Here is a 24,477-nt window from a genome sequence, read left to right as displayed (position 1 = left end):
ACTATATAATACCTAATTATTATTATAACATTCAGAAACTAAAACCAAATATGTTAAGATTTCTCATAATCATATGGATGGTTGTGTTAATAAAATACATTTATCAATTATTACAGTACAATATTCAATAAAATACATAAATTCCAAAAGAAAACCATAGGAAAATTAGTTTTCCTAAGTATTTGTACTTATCCGAAAATATTTTTTTTTTCATATAATTTTTAAAAACATGGCGTCTATATAAATTGTACCAATTTAAATATATATATTTATTATAATAGCATTTTAGACTTACATTTACATAATTGCACCTTATTATTATTTTTTATATTACTCACATGTCCTTTACGTACCAAAGTCATTTGATAACTAAATGGTAAAATCAGTAAATACTATACAAATATTATAGCACGATTATTAGTAACCCTAATCAGCCTTTCCGAAAGCCTCTTATAATTACATTCACTACAACGATAAATTTTGCATTTACATTACTAAAATGGTTAAGATAGTTTTATTTAGAAACGTTTTTGATGTTTTTGGCCGAAAGGAAATTGTTGACGAAAATAACCTCTGACTCGGGGACTACTACTTGATGAGCATTATATGTGGATATGCAGATTATTCTACGACCAATTAGATCAAAAAAATACATCGAAATCGAAAAAAAAAACAATGATGAAAATAATTTTAAAAGTAAATGTACAAATTTATTCCATCGTCCTTACACATTTTACGGTCACTTATAAATTAACAAAATTGAGGAATAGCACGAACTACCGTCAATACCTACATGTGAGATCATTGCAAATGTAGGTAGATTACTAAAATGTAGATATTACATACTCTATAATCATTAATTTATTATAATGGTGACTTTTATGAAACGACAAATTTTATATCGTTCTTTTCACATATATTGAATAACATCGACACAATTTTTCGTGTTTCAACCGAATCAGGTGGTACCTACTATTTCTACTACATGCAATACAGGTTGTGAAGAGTACAAATGCATTTGTCGTTATGTTGTTTAGATTTATAGAATTATAAACAGGATATCACTAGCTAATATATTACTAAGTATTAAAATAAAAGAAACTAGATACTAAATTTATATCAGATCTATTTTTGGTTGATATACGAACTAAATAATTATTTACTTAAAAATGCACAAACTCAACGTTATTTTGGCAAAGCAAGCCCAAACTGTGATTTCCAAATATACTATAACTTTTTGTTTGTTAAAATTTATTTTATACAATACTAGCTGTGCGTGTAATACAACCAATACTCATTAAATTATCATCAAATCTTTTCTTTTTATGACTGTGTAAAGATCCTCCGCAAGTTGTATTAACTTTTTGATGAGATTTAAATACGCATAATGCAATAACAATTCATCAACATGGAGAGGGCAATCAAATATTTGCGACAACACTAGAATTACAGTCTATATAATTCTATGTAGTCGGTTCCAGATCTAATTGTAACTTTTGGAATAGTAATTATAGTCTGCCGGGTTCGTGCATGGCATTCCTAGCAAACCTTCGGCCTATCCGTCGAACGGTAAGACGTCCGAAAGGCTATCTTCCTCTTCTTTTCTGTACTTGTTCACCCTGCAGGACGCATGCTCAAAATACTAAAGCCGGGAAACGTCACTCGAGTCGTTGAGAATCGGTTTCGCTGCATCTCTATCGTTCTCATTCTTTGGCGTTACCTTCTTGATCTTCTCGGCCGGTGTCTTGGTTTGAGCTACATTATATCGATGCATGATATACAGTAACAGCATGAAACAGACCAAAAAGCCTGCCAGTCCACCGGTCACCTTCAACCAGGTGCGCCGCGAAGTGAATGTGTTATGAAACTGTAAAAATAACAAAAAGAATTTGAAAACGGTAATCGTGGAAAAATTAGAGACCACTACTTTTACTACACACCAAAAAGAGGGTGTTATATGTTCGACGTGTCTGGCATCATAGCTCCATAGTTCACAAATGGACCGATTTTGATGCGTTTTTGTTTGAAAATCGTGATTCTAGATCGTGATTCTTACTTACAATATATTAAACTTTTTTATTCAGTATTACGTAAAATTTTCAATTATTAATAACTGGTGGCTAAATAGCTATCAATAAATATAGTGTAGCGCAACTTGAGCGAGAGAGGCACGACATTGAGACGAGGACTTCTTCTTAACAGTGATTATTTAATGAATATGGCATACATACTTATTATTAGGCATTCCAGGTAGTCATTGGATTGTAATTTGTGCTTAGTTCAACAATTGAAAACAACGAAGATGTTTACAGTTTAACCTATAGATAAGTAATGTTACTATAACAAATATATTTAGTAGTTATAAAATAAATTAAAAGTGCAATGAAGATTATGTATAAATTATAATCTATAAAAAATTGACTTCTAATATTGAAATATTCTTATTGAACCAATACGCCAGAAAAGTCTTGACATCAGGAATAAAAAGTATGCCTAATTATTCCTGAACCTCTGTCTCACTTATTTCTCAGCTAGCTTTCCTTGTAAGCTGTTTGCTGAATTAACGGTGAGATATTCTGGTACAAAGTCATTGTACAGAGGGGTACTACGGGTATTATTCATATAATAACACGATGTCTAGTCAGGGTATTAATATTTAAAAACTAACCTTCGAGTACATGCTTCTGCATGTATGGTGCGTGGTATTGAGAACTATTAAATCATTTTCTGTCATACTCGGGCACTCATTGAATTCTGAAAGAAGAATAATAAATACACAATTAAAGAATTAATTTTAAAGTTAAATACTACGTGTCTTTTTTTCATGTTTAACATAATAAAAATGTACCAGTTGAGTTTCTTGCCAGTTATTCTCAACTGAATTAGCTAGCCGAACTGGACGGTAGGGATAGTTGTAAATATATGTATATATATACTGACCTTTTGAATTCAGCCTGGCGTAATCATCCAAATCCATTGAAATTGCATTTACTTGAAACCAATGAATCGTAGGTTTTAGTTCACATACATTTTCTATTTTGTCTATAGATTTTGAAATATCAACCTTCTTCAAGCCGCACATCGAGGCAAAATGTTGTGCATCAATAGTTATTAATGGATTGTGTGATATATTGTATTGTACCAAATGTGGTAAAGTTCCCCAATTTGGTAATTTTTCAAGCTTGCAATTAGATAAATCTAATAACTCCAAAGGTGCATTTATAGGTTTTCTTAATTGTAGGTTGTTTATACTTAGATGGAGTAGTGGATTATTTTTCAAATATAAATTTCGTAAGGACGGTAGCTGGAACATAGTCTGTGGTAATTGTAATATGACATTGTTCGAAAGATCTAAAGTCTGCAAGTATATAAGCGGAGCAAATGCGTTTTCATCAATACGATACAATTGATTTTCAACTAAATATAAAAACTTTATATTTGGGTAATTTGTGAATGTGCTAGCTTGCAACTCATTTAATCTATTCTCGCTGAAGTCCAAGATCTGAAAAGTAAAACATTTTAAGTTTAGTTTTGTGTTTCATAATTACCTATAGTTTGTCTGTTTTACAGTTCTTTTTTCTACTTCTAGGTGTATCTACCTAAATAAACAGTCTACAGAGTAGGTAGGTATATACTGTTTGTAGCGAACTCCTTGGACATGGACTTTTGTATTGTTTTTAAATTATGTAATCATATTTTTTGCCATATTTTTTTTTATGAAATTTTATTATACACTTTTGTTACTGTGAGGGTTTTTGGGTAAAACAGCATCTAAGTTGAATATAATTTTATTTGATATATGTCTACAAAAGCAATCTGATAGGAATAATAGAAGACAGGAAACAAAGCCATATCGTTGACACATAACTTTCCATCGAGTGTACCGTGCCAGTACTGACAGTTACCTAGTTGCATTTGAATTATCTTCATATTTTTCCTTACAAAGCACTCTATACCTTTTATTCATCATGTACATCAGATACATTCGTTTCACTGTGAACTAATGTTAGATCATGTATACCAATTTTGAAGATTGTACTGATCTATAGAGGGCAGATAGCTAACTATGTAGCGTATAGTTATATTTTTATTTGTATTAAATATCAATGTTATGGATACTAGATAACTGATATAAATCCGTAGATATTTTTTTTGGTAAATATATAATATACATAGAAAAAACTCAGACCGATACAAAAATTAATACTCATCGAGGAATCGAACTCGCGACCATCGGAAGTAAGGCGGCGTGCTAAACCGTTAGACCAAGGTTGTCAAAAATTATATTTCTTATTTGATTATACAAAAATCGAACATTATAACAGAAGCAAAGTATTTAGGTAATTGATTTACACAATGATGGATTTTGTATGAATTCTGAACCTTTGAGATACATACCTCTATACTGCTCTTTAGATTTGGAATCTTCTCAAGACGGAGACCACCGCAATAGGCGCCGTACATGTCGTAGGCACGCTCGTGAGTACATCGTGTCAGTTTTGGTGATAATACATCCACATCACTAGAACACCGAGTCAAGGTACAACACGCCCACAGGACCAATATTAAGGAGTCGACTTTTATTCTGTAACCAACGGTAATCATAACGTCAATGTCTATCTACCAATTAATGCTTTCCAATAGTGAGTTCCGTTTTATAAAAAGACGGATAATGGTCTTATCTAATGATTAAATGAATTTTTCGCGCAATATCTTCGCTTGTCAATTATTTTTATCTAAACATGTATAGAAGTTCTACGTTCATAGCGTAAATAGAATTAAAGCAAAATGAGTCAGAATGTTTCATTATTTTAAAATTTCCGTGCCACTTTAAAATTGTATTATCTACACATAATCTTTTAGGATGTACCTAAGCATGGAATGGAGTACCTGTTTGATCTAATGGTGTACTCTGTTGGAGCACCTGTGGATGATGATAGAATGAGGATAATATTGGGTTACCCAAACATTATTATACCTCCATAATTATCATCGCTACATAACATACTTTAAAATGGTTCTACAATATATAATATATAGGCAAAATATTTTACTAATAAATAGGTAAAACTATGTTAATTTGCTTGTTTTACATATGAACACGTCGTTGTCACTTCGTTGATGCTGATTATTTTTTTATTTACTTTAGCCTTTGATGTCATACTATAATCATGAGCTACATATGTCTGAGATAAGTAATATACCTACTTGATAAATTTATGTTCCCTTTATTATGACCTCGAATTTCTTTATCATTGTAATAAATAAGTAACATTTCTTCATCGAATAAATACATATGATAATACGCCTACAAATAATAAGATTTATACACGACAGCATGTGAGGAGAGAGAAAATGGTAGAGAGTGGCAGCGGAAAGTAAAGTACAGGTATTTAAATATCTACATAGTAGTATATATTATGTTATCTGTGGTAGTATATAATTATATAAATCTTTAAAATATTTTACTATTAGTATTCGTTTGAAAAATAGATATATCTATTTCACCTGGAAAGTGTTTTAACTTCCGTGACAAAAACAGGGATGTTATAAGTGTAATTATGAAGTGATTCGGTATGGGGAGTGATATAAAGATAATAATGAACTAATAATAATATCTGGTCTGGCAAGTCTTGCAATGTTCATGTACAAACATTAGATAGAGTATAATGTAAATCACAGCTATCTATAGTTCACGTTGATAAATTTTTTAGAAAATATTAAACTATTAATTTAGGTTAATCTGTTGCTTGTGCATTAGGTAGATACTTATTGTATGTGGCACGTGTTATAAAAATATATACCTTTATATTAGCCTGAGATTGATAAGAAAATTTATCAGTACTTACAAATGAAAAAGAGGTAACTGATAATACGATTTCTTGTTTTGTACTCTGTTAATTGTAAACAGAAAACATAAAAGGTGTTGCATGAAAGTAATATCAATACTAATTGATTATCATTAAATAGCACAGACACGTGTGTTATTGTATAAAATACAGCTTAGTCATAACATCATCGTACTTTTAAAACTAAAGTAACTCGAGTTTTGTAATCTCAATACGTGATTTATTGTTTTTCCCTTCTTTTTATCGTAGTTACTGGAAAATAAATTTACTGTCAAGAAGTCAACGATAAAATAATCTTCCCTAATTAATTATATCAAACTACAAAAATAAAATTATCTTTAGCTTGTTGAGTTGGGAGATATTCCGAGTGAAATGACCTAGATTTTAATGGATATTTTTAATAATGTTAAACGTAACTTTTAATCTAACAATATGTTTTTTTAACAATGACAAAATTTATTACTCAAATACAATTATGTATATGAACCTCTATATTCATTCAACATGCCCCCTTAATTGTATTTTAATTTAACATGTCTAAGTATTTAAGAACACCACTAAACATTTTAAGATTAAACTGGTAAATCCACCACAACACAATTTCTCACTTAACCATTTCAAACAAAACGAGAGATTTACATCATATTTAAAAAATAAAGGATTGTTACCTATAAAAGCTGATCAATGTTTGTTTAAAAATGAATCACTTATATTGGGTATTTATGTAGACGATGGAATACTCATGGGAAAAGATAAAAAAGAAATGGAGAAGTTAATAAAAGAGCTGGAAAATGAATTTGAAATGACGTTGAATACAGAACCTAGTTTATTTCTAGGAATATAAATTAATAAAAATGAAAATAATCATATTACATTAACACAAGAAAATTACATTAACAAAATAATAAATAAATTTGAAATGAAAGATGGTAAAAGTACTCCAATACCAATGTGCATCGGAGCAAAGAAGAGACAGAAGATGAAGAAATTGATTTTAATAATTCGTATTTTCCTTACAGAGAACTTATAGGGTCGCTATTATATGTTGCTAATAAAACTCGTCCTGATATAGCATTTGCGGTTAATTTTTGTAGTAGACGAGTGGAAAAACCAACAAAGCAAGATGTCATTAATGGAAAACGAATATTAAGGTACCTGCTATGGGCATCGAATTCAGGTATTAAATTTTATAACAGTAATCTACATTTAGAAGCTTATTGTGATGCTGATTATGCTAATGATCCACATACAAGAAAGAGCACAACAGGCTATATAATCTTTCTATGTGGAGGTCCTATTACATGGTCATCAAGACCATAGTTGCCATGTCATCATCGGAATCCGAATATATAGCAGCTGCAGATTGTTGCCGGGAGTTAATGTACCTAAAAAACTTAATTAGTGAGGTAGTAAACGAAGAAGTTACTGCAACGCTTTATGTAGATAAACAAAGTACAATTCATGTAATTAACAACGGTATTATGAACAGAAGACACATCGATGTCAGATATCATTATATACACGAAAAAGTCAGTGAAGAACTTTTAAAAATAAAATATTGCCCCTCTGAGCATCAAATTGCTGATATTCTGACGAAGCCTCTTGGAAATGTAAAATTTTCTTATTTAAAGTCCTATATTATTTCTTAGTTTATAAAACAAAATGAAGGGGGCAACTATACAAGTTATTTTATTTTATTTTAAGACAGAAGTTTTTTTTTATTTGTTTATTGTAATAGTTATAGTTCAGTGAGTAAGTAATATTAATATTTTTTTTAAAAGTAGTTTTCTTAAAATGTTTAGTGGTGTTCTTAAATACTTAGACATGTTAAATTAAAATACAATTAAGGGGGCATGTTGAATGAACATAGAGGTTCATATACATAATTGTATTTGAGTAATAAATTCTGTCTTTGTTAAAAAATATATTGTTAGATTAAAAGTTACGTTTAACATCATTTTATTATTTTATTAAAAATATCAATTAAAATCTAGGTCATTTAACTTGGAATATCTCCCATTCACTCAACATTCGTACATGAAGAGAAGATATGAATAATATCTAAGAGATATATGATTAATTATTTATATACCCAACTAAACTATTAAATTATAATATTGATTGAATCCTTACCTTGTAGGTAAAAAACAAAGTTGCCACAGCTGTCTGTTCGCCTATATCTCTTAAATTACGCAAAGGATTAGAATCCATTTTCAGTAATAGATAGAAGGATTCAAGGGGAATGTTTATATACGTATAATGCATACGTGTTATAGTATGCATCCGTGCGAAGCCAGGAGGAATAAGCTAGCACGAAATAAAGAACTTCGTTAAGTCCAATTTTACAATAAAAATACTACCGATAGTACATCTATGTAATAGGTATAATGCAAAATGTGCATGTATTTATTAGTTAGTTGAGTTAGAGAAAGTGTTTATCAGAATGTCTCTTAAACTTTACAATTTTTAATTATGCATTTAAAATAACAATGTGATATCTGCAGCTAAAATGATATATTTTACTCCAGCTAGCGTTACCAGCGCGAATATTCCGAACATGTCGTTAACTGCAGCTGGGCTTATCAGCCAAGTACCTTCGGATATTCCGATGACATTGTTGACCATAGACCAGAAAAGATCAAGTCCAATACATTTAGGTATATGTACATATGTTAGAAAATTTTAACGTAAGTTATTTTTCAAGAAATGAATGAAGAAAAAATATAAAGAACATATCTGTACCATTAAAAACCATTTTTCTTTTATTGGTTTGCATGGTTCCGTCATCTGCTGTATCAATTTGTAATTATATTCGGTTTAGAATCATAATGAATAATACCCCTGAAGTAAATATTATGAATGCGAATGACTCTGGAGTTACATATGTGGTGGTGTTCGCATTCGCAGAGTAGACTCTCTCTGCAGAGAGAGCTCGAGAGTATAGTATCTAGTATTCTTATTTTTATCTTGTTTTTATTCTAAGACATTGAAATTTAAAGAATACATATTTAGCTAAGATATCGATTTATAATGTTTTACAAATATTGCCACAATAGTGATATCGTCCATATCTTAATTGTGAACGCAAATAGAAGTGGCAATTAGGGTCCGGTGTCATAGCCACGATTCGAGTTTCTAGGTCTTTGTCCTGGAAACCTGAGTGTCGAGAACGCCACGTGACATTTGCAATCAGTGAATACACTTAACATGAGCGTAACCAATTTTTATATAATTGATTCTAAAACTCTTAGTATTACAATAATATTTTTATAAGGAAATTATGTAAAATGTTACATTGTGAAATAACTAAATACAGCTATTACATTAATTATTTAATCATCATTACATTAATATTTGATTATACCTACTTGAATTTCTGTACTGTTAATATCGACTAAGCCTAAAAAGTATATTTACTTTCACAAAGGAAAGTACTTAATTTAGGGCTAGAGTGTTAATAATTAAATTGCATAGAGATTTATCAAGAAATCATATAGAACATAGATACAAAGAATTATATATAAAGGAATTAGAAACATATGGCTCGATCTTCCTATGAAATAGGTTTTTTTCGGACTACTCTATTGCTGTTGGCCGCAGCTAATCATTACAGCTTCACCGGACGATAGGGGGCGAGTGCAGATGGCATTCCAAACCCGCGGAAGGACTTATAGACTTATGGACTAAGGACAGCCTCTCGGCTGAAGGCCAACTTGCGGCTGACGGATTCGACTTTAGTCTGAGGGCATGGCTAGGGGTTCAAACCTCGGCTCAGGCTGTCGTAATTTCGATCCCCATTTGAATTGGACGGAGGATTGATCGGATGGGACGTGTTTGAAAGATTAACCATTCAAGTAAAGAATATATCGTAGTATCTACCTAGCAATAACTATCATGTTCTATTAAAAATACATACCAATTTAAATAAGAATAATTTATTATCATTTTAATGTATTTTTCGAACCGAACCGAACATTTTATTAAGACTTGATACATTTATTAGTCACCAGAGTCCAACCACCTATGCAGGGAAAGTCGCAAAATTTCATTCTTGTACGAAACAATATTATGGTAATAGCAATCACGTTGTTAACATTAAATAGCTTTGAGCTTGAATATGTCAACGACAATTTGATTGTTATCTATACACAATGTCCATGCGGAAATTATTCTCAGAGAAATATCATATAGCCACTTATTTACGGCACTGTTAACACGGCACCTATAATTTTCCTTGGTCAGATATGGTGACATTGTAAAACATGTTAGTTATTCTTAATGTTATGTCAGCAGAGATAATGAAAATAATGGAGGCAAAATTAATATCAAATTAGGGGGTTTAATGTAATGCAATAATAGTGTAGTGCATGGTATAATGGGAGGCATCCTCATAATCTGACAGCATCAGTCCCAACGCTTGAACACCGCTGTACATCGCTCAGCGTGACGTCAATGTACGCCTTTTGTTCGCTATATCCATTATTCTTCAGTAGATAGGTATATTATTAAGTATTTTAATTCTTTGTTAAATAATATACTTACATGAGTAAGTATTTCTTATTACTTTTTAGTCATTTTGATAGAGGAGGTTTCAGGTTGACTAATATACGAGTACCTACTTGTTATTACGATCTTTCTTGTCTAACTTTAGGCGTGTTACATCTACCACTTTGCTTGCCACTTTTGTTGAATTGGAAGGTTTAGGGTCTGTCCAATGGAAAAGTCGGGACTACATCTTTTCTTTTTGTAATTACCTACAGTAGTGGTTACTACTGTACTTAAATATAACCTACATCTAAATTTATTTAGATAAATTAAATAAGCACAAATTTGAGATTGAGTTATTCTGTTACAGTTTTCATACTCTTCGTTCCAGCTACATCATCATACCCGCCGATTGTCTTAATATAGTTTCGTTAGATATCGGATTGATCGGTTTGATTGATTATCTACCAATCCTTTAAAAATAATGGACGGAAAGACGTATAAATTACAATATGCCCTTCCATCGTAGACTTCATGAAACTCTTATTACTTCTTCATAAAACCGCAATAATGCTTGCTTCCATGTTATCATTTAGATGTTAAGATAAATGTCGGTTGATTAGATACGTAATGCAAAATTTTCAAGGCAATCATAATGAACATATGAAGCATATGAATGATTGTACTGGTGTACCTATCTACATGTAGATTAATTGATACGCAGAAACTTGAGTTCACTGTACCTACTTAGTATTACAACTAAGAACTAAACTATCTGAATAGTTATTTCCGTTTAAGGAAATATTTTTAGAATACTCAAAATAGTCTTAATTATTTTAGTATCAAAATAGTGTAACTTATTTTTTAAAACACTATTATTAGATATACTAGTATTGTAATCTCGAAAATAACAGTATTCAAAAAACACAAACGGTTGTAAGCATTTAGAAAAAATGCTATTTATACTATTTTCTATGGTAACATGAGAACATTGTTTTCTTTTCATAGTCATAATAATACCACACTGTATACATATTCGTTCTAGATTAAAATACTTATAAGATAACATCGACTGTGGATCTTGCAGTCAACTGTCTTAATTGTTAGGAGGTCATATTAATTCATCTTAATTGTTGACTTAACTTCTTTAATAGAAAACTTCTCAGAACAAAACTGGGAATGAAATGAATCATTCATGATAATAATTATCATTTATGTTGTGAGCATATTTTCCTTCTGTTATCATTTATGATTTAGGTATATGTAGATATAACATCACATTCATTGATACGGCACATATCCATATGTGTATTAAATAACATTCTCGGTGGTTATACATACACCGCCTTACTACCGATGGTCGGGGGTTTGATTCTTTGCACGATGCAAATATTTGGATTCATGAGTATCATTGTTTTTATTGGTCTGACTATTTTCTAAATATAATATGTATGTATTTACAAAAAATGTATTTAAGTATTTTAATCTGTTGTTTAATACCCATTGTCTAGGGTTATCTATAGTTAATTTAAATTACGAACAACTAAATAAATTGGTTCAATATTCAATCTTGTTTTTACACCTGTGTTTAGGTATCGGGTAAAAATTCAGACGTGCTATATATTGAAAGAAACATGATTCCTTAATCATTGAAACTGGTTGCACGAAATTTCGAATTTACTCTCTTACGTTATTCTAACTAATAAAACCCAATTAACATCTTTAATAATAGTTTTAATAGTCCTATAGAGCCCATTGTGTCTAAAAAAACTGCAACAATATTGAATTCAGTTCCCGATCAAGCGTTCAACGGAATTCAACGGAAGCTGTAGATATAAAGCGATGCGGAGGGCACTCCTGCGCATCATGCGTAGCGGCCTCAATTGTCTGATTGATCTTTATGATGCGTCCACGCCCCTGACAATATTGTAGATCGGCTCTCTATCAATAAATGTAGATAACATTTATGAATTTTATTTAATTTAGTCGTGGTCAATCGTAGAATTTATCATAATGTAACATGTAATAGACTATTTTGTAATATGGTATTGTATGTTATAGGCAATTATTATATATATATCATATATTATAAAGGTTATTTTTATATCATTATTATATTGTAAAAACCGATACTAGTAGATCCTAACTAAAAGATTTAAAACTCATCATTTTAGTTTATATTTATTTCATTTTCTTTCTCCGTCTTTGTATTATTCACGATTAAAAACAACCGCGTTTTTTACTACATACGTATATATACGTCATAATTTACGGTAGCTTAACTAATATGTTAATAAATAATTGTGTAATGAAACATATATGAAATTTTGCGATATGACCGCAATTTTATTCGTGCTGTAAAACTTACAAACCTTTAGATATTATATTAAAGAGGCAGTTAGTATTTGTTTTAGTGAAATATATGTACATAGGTCAATTAAGGAAAACAAATATTGATACAATAACCCTATATTTATGGCCTGCCTGTACTTTATTAATTTTGTGTTAATATGTTTTAAATAAATACTCAGAAATAATTTTAAAGTAGGTAATCGATAAAAATCGGTAATTAATATTAATTACCGATTGTGACATAACACTATCTAAGAATCGCAAAAAGATGGTACAAGGGACATAGGTAATGTCATTTTGTCTCAGAGATAAAAAGCCAGACTTTAGTTACGTAAAATGTGATCTATGGACAGTTGTTCTAACAATACCTACTTAGTTCATATAACATTTATGTTTATTACGTACATTATTAATGTACACCAAACCTTATCCAATACAGTAATAATGTAGTGATCCTGTAATTTGTAAAATAGAGCTTCACAGAATAATAAGGACGACTTATTTTTAATTGAAAAATAGGTAGTCCTAGATAACGCAATCAGTAGATAGACTTTAGTTATCGCCGATTTCTATTATAAATTGCGGGTTAAAAACAATAAAACTAATAACATTAGAAAAATCAATCATATGATATATAGATAGAAGATAACAATAAATCGATTACTAAAATATAATAAACAAGCTTTAATTATTGTGTTTATCGTAAAAATATAAGTTTTACATAAAAACAGTAAGGTGTGCAAGTATTCTATCTAGATTGTAGTTATATTACAGTGAACAAGAGATAGACATATTTTTATCGAGGTAGAGTTTCTAAAATGTCTGCGTGCATGGGTGCCTCAGGCCCTCAGCCCTCAGCATACCTGTATTTTTGGTTGAAGAGTGATAAGGCAGCGATATTGCAGCATTAGAGACAACGTCTTTGTCCGCTGGAATGGCAAGATATGTATGATATCTATAACATAAATATACGAAAATTACGTTCGATTAATGAATGAATAAAAAACTCGGTATTGCCCCGCTCGCTATAAATATTATGTAACAAACTAACTAAAGTGCCCATCGTTTTTTACATTTGGATGGGAAAGTGAGTAGAGAAATTTTATCCATATACTAATAATAAAAAGATGAAAATGTGTCTGTCTGTTTGTGTTACCTTTAACGACTAAACGGCTGACAATTAACATGAAGACACATTGTCCAGGAGGGTGGACATAGGCTATCTTTCGTCTCAAAAAGCATACTATGCTAGTTTTATGTATATGATAACGAAGGTCTGGCAATTAAGTAAGGTTGTGAAAACATAATAAAATGAGACAATATTACCATTTACAACATCAACATTATTACACTTCTTGTTAGAGTATATACTTATAAACAGATACACTAATCATAACATACTTGAAAATGAAGGCCACAAGATTACTGCTGGTCTTCCAGTACTTGTTTCATAGGTATTATTTCAGCCCTTATACGGAAAATTAACATGTACCTGTAAATTTCTGTATAGAGCTCATCTGAATCATCCCTTAATAGTCACATAACAATAACACGAGATGACCTAATCATTTTTAGTGACCTTATTAAAACCTAACCAATCGTTTCCATAAAGCTATTTAAGGATTTGCATAACTACACATAAGCTGCTAGGTGTAAGAAGTATATAGCTCTCTTATAACAGTAGGTACGATAATAATACACATAACTGCTGTCACAGTTACATTAAAAAAGGTTTAATAAAACGGAAAAATAATCAATAATGAATTTAATCATGTGTATTCGAAACACAGTTGGTTAACAGTGATAAATATCAGATTAATATGATATGAGTGATTATATTTTTATTTCCATGATTCAACCGGAACTTTTCTTTTATGTGTAATTATAATGACAATGACTGTACATATAGTAACAAATTCATATGACTCTAGATGTAAGGATAGAGATATCAAATTACGAGTAGAGTTAAACATTGGACCATTTCAAAGGTGGATATAAAGATGGCCGAATGGATTGTTAGAGATGATGTGAGAGAGAGAGAGACTGTGATACAGTCTTTTTCAATTTTAACATAGATATGTAACAAGAAATATATTATAAATGAATTTGACTTTTACTTTAAAACTATTGCTGATAGGCAGAAATATAAAAGAGTGGAGTTTGAAATACTAACGTAAGATAATTTCGAAGTGGTTACATTGTCGTCTAGAAAACATATAAATCATTGTTGATAACACCAGCGTTCAAACAAATCATTTTAAACGCTCATTAAGAAGATAGGATATCACAACCCTTCTGTAATATGCAATATACATGTACTCTAATTAAAGCTTATGTTTTGAATAGTTAGTAACGTCGGGAGAAAACTATTACTCGGGATTCTTCTGTATGATCTAGAAACCTTGTCTCAATAGTCTCACCAATTTTTCTCTTTGTATAGGTAAATGCCCCGAAAGATAATGTGGACTCTATTCAAGCTTATAATACGAGGTCCAAAAAATCTGTGGCTAGAATGAATGATCAAAGGTTTAAAGAAAATTAATAGTCATTACATCAGAACATTAGTTTATCAACTATTTCTAATTAATATTTATTTACGAGTAAATTAGGTATTAGAGAAAATTATAAAGTTACATTTATTTTATAAATCAATCATCTTCATAACAACCCATTACTGTTCCACTATTTGGTACGGGTTCTTAAGAACCTACTGATGCCGAAGTAGTCGAAAAGGACGTAATGCGACTCGGTATAGGTTTTTACATGGATTTCTTTTCTATAGCAACGACATTTAACACGGAATAAAATTAGTGGTGAGATTATTACTTTGTCAGTATCTAGAGAGATATTGTTTATTATAGATATATCGTAATGATATAGTGTAATAACTACTAAGAGTATTGATGCAATTAGTACATGCAATATGCGTAATTAGGTATTGGAATATAACCTTTTGTGACATTAATTATGGAGATAGTTGGGTTTATATAATTATATTCTCATTACAGAATTGTGTTGATAATTAACAAGCTATTAATTCTATGTAATCTTGTAATATTGACAATTTGAAAACAACTCATATAAGTATCAACTTATTGGAACAAATATTGATAGAAATTAATTTTTAATTTTTACCTTATCTTTAACAGTATACTGGGTAGTTTTAACGTGCGATTTCGCGTGTCTGGAAAACGTTACGATCAGGATAAAAGGTAGCCAGACTATATCCATATCAATTTTTTTTAAGTGTGCAAAGGTAGAGACAGCCTATGAGGGTATGATGGCAAAACAACATTTGTAAATGTTGTATTTACAAATGTCTACACAGGCTTGAAAAGTATCATGTGAGTGCATTATAGCTAATATTTATGGTAACATGTAGGCACATAGACGAATGATATTATTTTCCATCAGGTAGATCATCAGCTTGTGTGTCATTCTAAGCGCTTTAGAAAAATTGTTAATATAATTAATCACTAATTAGATACTTAATTATTATAATATTTTATATAAATTCCTAACATTCATTGTACATTTGTTAACGACATTTTCGAAATAAATTTGATACATTGTAGACACTAAGATGTTGTATATTAGTCAGTTTTAATTGTATAGACATATTTGTATATGTGTATGTATTTCTGCTGTTTCCGAATTATGATGATGTATGTAGAAGTATGAATGTAGGTATTAATTACAATAATAAATTTCTAAGAATAATACAGCTAGGTGGTTCAATATACACATACCTATTCATTGTGAGAATATCCATTCACTAATATAACTGATATTAGGTATACGATCAACTCAGGGTCCACATCACTATCACAAACCACTTGTCGTTTTACAAACCAATAACTTCGTTGCTTCCCAACTGGCTCGGTTGGACGTCAAGAGATTCACTAGGGAGTGCGAAACAACGACGGGAAGCGTTCGTTGAGTCAATTCAATTAATGCACTCGCCACTACAGATTCCTCTACGTGGGTCAGGAATAGTTCTTTCCTCGGCGGAGGATCAACGGATACTGTTGTCGTAACAATCTTTTATCAGCGCTTGTCCTGAACCACGCTCCGTATCTACATACTCAGACGAATCGCTCAAGACAATAACGACACGTAACATTCATTTGGACAAGATATCATTACATTAGATACTCGTATCTAAATGCCCCGATTGATTATTCGATTATGTTTATTGTTCGTGTATTTGTTCAGTCAATGATTGTCTTTGTTATGCTTCCACTTCAATAAAAGGTTTGTTAAGTTTGCATGAAAATGAGGTGGCATGAGTATCGTACGTGCTCGTAAAGAACACAATCCGTCTACTGTAAGATGTGAATTTTGTCCTCTGGTAAGTGTTTGCAATTGGATAATAGCGGAGAATTGATGGTTATTGGCCTCGGAAACTATTTATAAGTATATGAAATAATACTATCTGTATTATTTTATATATTAACAATAGTTATCTACGTAAACCACTATCTTTATCTATTTGTTTTTTAATTAAATTTTGTAGATAACCAAAATAAGAAAATGAATCTGTTTGTATATTGGTTAGCTTTTGACGACAAAATTGCTGAAAGGATATTTGTCTAATTTTAGACACAATTGTGTTGTCCAGTTTGGACCTATATGCTTTATGTACAAAAAACGCTTTGTCTACCTGGGTGTACTACATAAAAGCTGATTAAGTTTGAGCTGGCTACATAACAAAATTAGGTATATTTTAATGAACTGGAGTTAGTACAATGTCTCACCTACCAGTTGCTAAGCTTGCTTTGTAAATTGTATTTGTTTTGAGCGGTGAGTGATTATTAAACTGAAATCATAGGGTAGAATAATAAAAACAAACCAGGACAATTCACACAGCGCTGTCTAGATCCAAACTAAGCAGTGCTTATATTATTGTTAATAGACCCGATAAATATACTTAAATACATCATATTTTTGTAAATGTTTACATATTATATATAGGAACATACAAATCGATACAAACAATCGTACCTATGAATACAAATGCTTGCACCGTGCGAAAAATTCGACAGTCGCGGGTTCGGTTTTTCGCACAAAGGTAAGGCGATGTACTAAACTCGAAATTACCAAAGCCGTCAAAGGTATGGTTTGATATGGATGTCTGAAATCTTAATCCTCATGTAACAGATTACAAAGGTAACCGATGGCGTCAGGGGGGAAGGGGATTGTTATTAATGTGGACTAGCAACCTCATTGCTACCAATATATTGTCAGGTTTATCTCTTCGCAATTCCCTCTGGAATCCATTGTCGTAATTGTCATTTGCCAAGATGTGTTAACTGACTTGACTTCATGCTCATCTTATCATCCTCTACTGGTGCTCCGTCAGCGTAAACCGAGACTTTTCTTTTTGATGATAATGGTATGAGGCACACGTCGTGCATCCTTCCATTATCATCAAAAAGAAAACATCTTACATCACATTAAATCATGGGGTGTTGTTCATGTAGATGGTATATAGTTTGTTTTCCTCATATTATAAATTAGCGTTTTCTAAGTTAGTAGCTAATATATTAATAAATTAATAAGCAATATGCGTTTAGTAGAAATTGTACGTGGCCATTCTTCATTGTTGTATTTCCAAGTTTGCCGTAATTCTGAACACTCTTGCAATCAATAATTAATCAATGTAACGCGATCGAGGTCCGGTGGTCTCGTATGTGGAGCCGTAAGGAGAATAGGGCTTACCTACACCCAATTTTTATCCGGCCGCGACTTCTTTTTTCTCCTGTAGTTCTTCCCAGTAATTGATATTGAGTGAGAATATTAATAAATTCTTGCACAAATATACATGTTTCCTCATTCGTATGAAATAGCGATGACAAGACGCCTAAATGACTGTAAACTATAACTTAAAAAAATTAGGTGACAGTTGGCACCAGCTGAGCCAATTAATTAAGTGTATGCCATGTTAGTTACTTAATAAATACTAATACTAATATTGTGTGTCGAGTTTTATCCCAGATGAGGTCGTCAAAAGAATCAGTGTTTCTTAACGTCATGGTAAACGCAATGCTTGACATGTCCACATTTTACTGTGTATATTTAAATACTACGTGGCAACGTCACAACCTACCTTTACTTAACAAACCACTGTCTCGGGCATTATTTTTTGGCTTGTTATCAGTGTTTTCTTCAAAATCAGTCAGAAATATAAGTATAAGTAGGTACAAAATTACTGTTTTGGTGTCTGCAAGACAAGTGTGTTTTGGGGTAGTCGCTTATGCAATGCCTAAATGAACTATAGTTACGTGATTTAGAAATAATAATAAAATAATTGTTAAGATATAATTAAAGAACGAGATCAGACGAGAGTAAATTCGTGTTTGAGCTTCTTTTTATTCTATCTATGACCAACCACCTTTTAAGTAATATTTTTTATCTCGTAATTCTCTTTCTTGACGTAGTATTCATCTTTCTATTCAAGTCGTTCGTATCTTTCACACAAGTCTTTAACTTTAAAATGTTTATCGTCACAATATTTTTCTAGGCTTCAAGCTACGAACGTCTCGTGGGATACATTAAATAAGTTCAGAAATACAATATAAAACTAATTCTTCTTAGTTAAGTGTTTCTTATTATGTATTTCTGAACGTAGTAATGTGGATTGACAACATTAAAATGACAATGACAGCCGCGGATGATTTGCTTTGCTCGTTTGACATTTTATTTTATTTTTTATGGTTTGACAGTTTTGACGGAATCTAAATATTTCTGCCAAAGCTGGCTTTTCGGCTTTGTAGTAATTTGGTGTAAACAATTATTTTTTGTAACAAAATTTTAGTAAATACATATTTTTTCAATGAAGATGAATGCTACAAGTTTATATGTATCCACATGTCGGCTTGTTGTGCTAGCTGATGCCGCTGATAAGTCTTCATGGATAGATTTATTTCGTTTGGTACCATATTTACGTCAATCTTTATCTTGTACAGTTTGTGGTAATCTTCTTAAAGAACCATATACACCAACTACTGCTGGATGCCAGCATCATGTTTGTAAAAAGTGCAAAGGGGGGAGAAAGAAACTTAAACCTTCATGTAGCTGGTGCAAAGACTATGACCAGTATTCTGAGAATTTACAATTACGAATATTATTGCAATGTTATAAAAAATTGTGCGAATATTTTATGGGCACTGATGTGTACAAAATATTACTGGACGAAGATGAAATGTCTGAGGGCATCAATGGAGGGACAGTTGCCAGCGCTGGTCTTATAGATCTGATACAGGAGGGTGCTGGATTTAACGACGATTATAAGAGTACAGGGGGCCTGTCAAAGTCTGCATATAGTATACTGCCATGTGTTTACACCAATTCTACATCTACGCAAACACAAGCCGCAGCATCGTCCAGTTCTTCAGATACCCGGTCTTCAAATAAAGGTTCACCAAATTCTAGAGCCATGTCCAATGGTGCTTCCCTTTATTCTGTACTGTATGCAGGTTCTGGAAATAAAATTACAATTAAAAGAAAGGCTATAGATGATGCAGAGCTTCTAACTCAAAGTGAGTCTTCGCAAAGGGAAAGTAAGGTAATAAATGTTGTTTTATTTAAATATTACTTTAATACAATATATTATAATAATGTATTATATTATTTAAAAAACATTAAAATTTTAAAAGTACTAGTTTATAGGTTATATATACATGTATGTACATAATTATTTGATAATATAAAAAAAAGTTCTGTGTCATTAAAGGCTAATAATATAAGCCTTTAATGACACAGTACTTTTTTTATTGTAAATTATCTGTAATAATTTTGTTTACTTTCAGTCTAATCAATTAGGATTTAAAAAACCATCAAATAGATCTCGTAGTTCTGCTAGTAGCAAGAGAAAAGGTTGTCGTTGTGGTAATGCTACAGCGACCCCGGGGAAGCTGACTTGCTGTGGTCAGCGCTGTCCATGTTATGTAGAAAGTAAGCCATGCACTGAGTGCAAATGTAAAGGATGCAGGAATCCTCACAGAGCTGATGGAATGAAGGTGTGTATTTGATTATATAAATAGGTATATTAAATATATTTTATGCAAAATTATTTTCATGTGCTATAAATTTGCAATAAATCAATATGTATCATGTTTATTATAAACAATATTGGTATAATTATACCATTACTACTCCTATACAAATATTATTAATTTATTTAAAATATTTATACAAAAGGTCTTGATCAGTCCTAAAATATCCAACTAATATGATGAATTGATTTACACAGTATAAATTTTCTGAGTTACACATTTAAATAGTCAATGAAAAATATAAACAAACCTAATTACACCCATAGTATAATACTAGTAAAATAAATACTTTCATAGATACAAAATTTATCAGTTCACAATAGTTATACACACAAGTTAAAACAGGACTGTTACATTTGATTTATGCCATAATAAGTAATTAAATAAAATTTATTTTGTTATTTCAGGTTCGGCCGCATATACCTCAACTAGACAATATACATTTTACAATAAACACAAATCCCGACAGTTCTCCGTCTTGTTCTGGCTCTATGGACAGTCTCGACACAGACACATTAACCATGGAGGCTATGGAAGAATCTCTCAACTTTAGTGCAGATCTAAAATCATCTAATATTAAGGGTATGTTGTATCATGTATTCCTTAAATTCTTGTTAAATAGTCTCTTTTATTTATTCTTTCAACAAACTTATTAGAAAAATAAATATTGCTGTTCAACTATAAATTTTTTAGGAACTCATTTATTTTTACATAGTATAAAATAAAGTCGCTGTCACTGTCTGTCCCTTTTCATCTTTGCCATTTACTATACTGTAAGGTGGACCATCTAGTTATTTGCTATTCCAATTACATAAAAAAATGGTGAAAATCTGATATATTCCTATTATTAATTTGAAATATTATTACTTCATAACAAAGCTTGAAAAAAGAAGTAAATATAAATATGAATTTCATATATATCACAAATAGATATCAACCAACACTACACTACTTGCTTTACTGCACCTGAAGATTAAAGTGCTATGATAAATATTTCATTGACTATGTTACTTTCTAATTATAGTGTATACAAATATAAATAATAATGACATTAAACCAAACATTATTTTGATTCAGTGTAATCAAACTTGAGCTTTGCAGATATTTCTAAGGATAAGAAAGTAATATTTGAGCATATAAAAAATAGTATTAACTAGAATGACTTCATCATTCAATAATTCAAAATAATTATTTTACTTGAAATTGTTTAAATTTCAGTGTACACAAGTCAATTACAAGAAATATCCGCATCCCTGCCAGCGACAATAATGATGGATGAGGACCTACCGGGCTCCCCAGAAGACGATATGAGTTCTCCTCAAGAATATAATATGGGGTCTCCAAGGGACTATGCGGACCCTGACACAGCGTCGCCGACGTCTGGTGGTACTCATGACATCGGCAGTGATATTGAGATTGACGTATGATATCCATTATGTCTGTCGTGTGACTAGGGTCTCCTTGTTATCATTCTGCTGACATGCATTCTGGGGAATATTCTGGAATATTTAGTTACATGAGATAATCACTATTTGTAATTATCTTGCTAGTCAGTTGTGTGAAGAACTATATAAACTATTTCATAAATACTAATATTTGAGACGAACCTTTGTTATTATTTTGTAAATAATTGCTTCGAGTATTGTGTGAATTTTCGTATATTGTCAATTGATAAGACAAAATATTTTATGTACTTAATGAATTGGTGTATATGTATTCTTAGAAATGGAATTTTAATTATGATATTACCTATTTGCCTAATAATTATTTTATTCATATAAATTTATGTTTAACTAATCCTCAATAGTCACAAACATATTTTAATGATAATTTTTCCATTTTGATCTATTGTAGTATTAATACTTGTACCATATATTATATTATATACATTCTTTAATTTTATATTTCTATATCACAATAAACTATTTAATATACAAGAAACACTAGATAAGCTTGTGCTTCTTACAGTTCTGAGATAAATAGCTGTGATATACAGTTAAACCCTACCACAAGGGATTTGTACATCTTTAGTACAAAACGGGAATATATCTTATATTAACATAGATGTAGCTTTTTTAAATTGTTTTCTATTGTTAACTACCAATAAATGATCCTAATCCACGCTTATAGCTGATATGGAGCCGCTTATTATATAAATTGAAATTAATTACTTTTTTTTATATATTCTTCAAATATGTATTCTATAGTTTCAAGTTAATTTAGCAGAGGTACATAGAAAATATCGACTGCGTGATTACCTTAATCTCACCTATATCAGCTGCTAAGCAGTTTGCTTTGTGCACTGTTTCGGTTGGAGGCTCAGATTAAACAGTGAAATTATAGGAAAATAGGTCATCTTAGTCCTATGGATTTCGCAATCGCAGCAAGAACGCATCGTCATTGTCACCTGTATTTGAGAACTTGATGTTCATAGTGCTGTTTATGTATAAAACCAACTATTGCCTTTTACGATAAGGTGGGCCACATCTACCTCTTTAACATTCTAATTACATTAAATATATATAAACCCTTGAACATCTCAACATGATCATCTACCGGCCAATGCGACGGGATGCAATAGAGGCCAACAATATTATTCACGTAATTAAATAAGTATTATTTTTTTACTATCGTATGGAAATCGTCACAGTTTTAGATTAACCAGATTCGCGTGTCCATTTAGGTCTGGGTCGTGATGATTATTTGAACTATCAAGATATTCTTATATGTTACGACTTGTACAAATAGGAATATATTAAGTTATATTTATAATATACAATCATTGTTTGATATTTAAATAATTTAGAACTTATTATTACAACGACGGCTGTAATCTACAGATGAATAAATTCTTGTTTTCATTGTAGTATGACAGTAGTGGGGGCATCAGTGTTATTCGATTATTCTTTTTCTTCCTAAAATATACTTTTTATTTCAATGCCCTGAAACTTGAAATTTCATACTATAACAACTCTAAATAATTTAATATTTATTTTAGTAGTCTGCTGATCGTTATATTTTATTGTTGCATATACATAATATTTATAATATATTAAACAGTAGAATTGCCAACACTACTTAAGTTCTTCGAATAAGTCGCAAAACCATTTAAACTGCGAGCTAGGTGCATTTTGTTTTGTTCAAAGGGACAATTAGTGCAATCCTTGATGTAAGAAGTAAATGCCATATTATTTTGGTATGGGAACATATGAGTAGTAATTCGTACCACAGGCGATCAGAATATTTATATATTTATAACGATTTTGTCTATATGTGTATAAGAACAATTAATCAGAAGAATATTAAGCATTCTTATGTTTACTTGTACTAATGTATATATATCGCGTATATGTTTTTGATATGCTATATTTATCTATACCAAAAAATAACTATAATAGTTATTCTACGTCATTACGAATTATTTGGGATCCTAGAATGTATTTTAATTTTATATTTTTGACACAGCGGGCACTAAAGAGAAAGAGTATTCCTTCTGTGACCCAGATAATATGTACATTAGTTTAGATTTATTTAGGTATGGAAGTTCAAAGTCAGTCGAATGTTTCTTTTTAATTAAATAAAATTATAATTAAAAAAAAAACGAATAGTGAATTACAAACACAGCATACTTAACAATGATTAAAATGTTGTTCATTTAATCTTACAATTAAGAAAAAAATGAAAGATGTTTCAATATTTTTGTTTCGGTATTGTTTTTTCTTTCGTATTAAATT

General features: G+C 30.8%; 2 protein-coding genes across 2 annotated transcripts; one reads left to right on the top strand and one right to left on the bottom strand.

The window, feature by feature from the left end:
* Positions 1-215: 215 nt before the first annotated feature.
* Positions 216-16,911, bottom strand: LOC131845878 (leucine-rich repeat-containing protein let-4). Its single transcript, XM_059195025.1, has 5 exons — positions 16,436-16,911; positions 4,399-4,585; positions 2,941-3,502; positions 2,669-2,754; positions 216-1,867 (listed from the first exon to the last, which is right to left on the bottom strand). The coding sequence occupies exons 1-5, from the start codon at positions 16,456-16,458 to the stop codon at positions 1,643-1,645; spliced, it is 1,083 nt and encodes a 360-aa protein (XP_059051008.1). The 5' UTR covers positions 16,459-16,911; the 3' UTR covers positions 216-1,642.
* A 2,141-nt stretch (positions 16,912-19,052) lies between these two features.
* Positions 19,053-24,305, top strand: LOC131845877 (E3 ubiquitin-protein ligase MSL2). Its single transcript, XM_059195024.1, has 4 exons — positions 19,053-20,253; positions 20,498-20,707; positions 21,151-21,325; positions 21,962-24,305. The coding sequence occupies exons 1-4, from the start codon at positions 19,522-19,524 to the stop codon at positions 22,168-22,170; spliced, it is 1,326 nt and encodes a 441-aa protein (XP_059051007.1). The 5' UTR covers positions 19,053-19,521; the 3' UTR covers positions 22,171-24,305.
* Positions 24,306-24,477: the final 172 nt, after the last annotated feature.

This window comes from Achroia grisella, unplaced genomic scaffold, assembly GCF_030625045.1.
Source record: "Achroia grisella isolate CSIRO2021 unplaced genomic scaffold, CSIRO_AGI_Agris_v1 utg487, whole genome shotgun sequence".
In the NCBI taxonomy this organism is placed as follows: domain Eukaryota; kingdom Metazoa; phylum Arthropoda; class Insecta; order Lepidoptera; family Pyralidae; genus Achroia; species Achroia grisella.
The sequence above is the reverse complement of the archived record's forward strand: the minus strand, read 5'-3'. Positions and strand labels throughout refer to the sequence as shown.

Coding starts and splice junctions, on each gene's coding strand:
- LOC131845878 (XM_059195025.1), bottom strand. CDS start 16,458: ATGGATATTCTCACAATGAATAG. Junction 3,503..4,398: donor ATCTAAAGAGCAGTATAGAG/GTATGTATCTCA, acceptor TTTACTTTTCAG/ATCTTGGACTTCAGCGAGAA. Junction 1,868..2,668: donor GCAGAAGCATGTACTCGAAG/GTTAGTTTTTAA, acceptor TTATTTTTACAG/TTTCATAACACATTCACTTC.
- LOC131845877 (XM_059195024.1), top strand. CDS start 19,522: ATGAAGATGAATGCTACAAGTTTATATGTATCCACATGTCGGCTTGTT. Junction 20,708..21,150: donor ACAGAGCTGATGGAATGAAG/GTGTGTATTTGA, acceptor TTGTTATTTCAG/GTTCGGCCGCATATACCTCA. Junction 21,326..21,961: donor AAAATCATCTAATATTAAGG/GTATGTTGTATC, acceptor TTTAAATTTCAG/TGTACACAAGTCAATTACAA.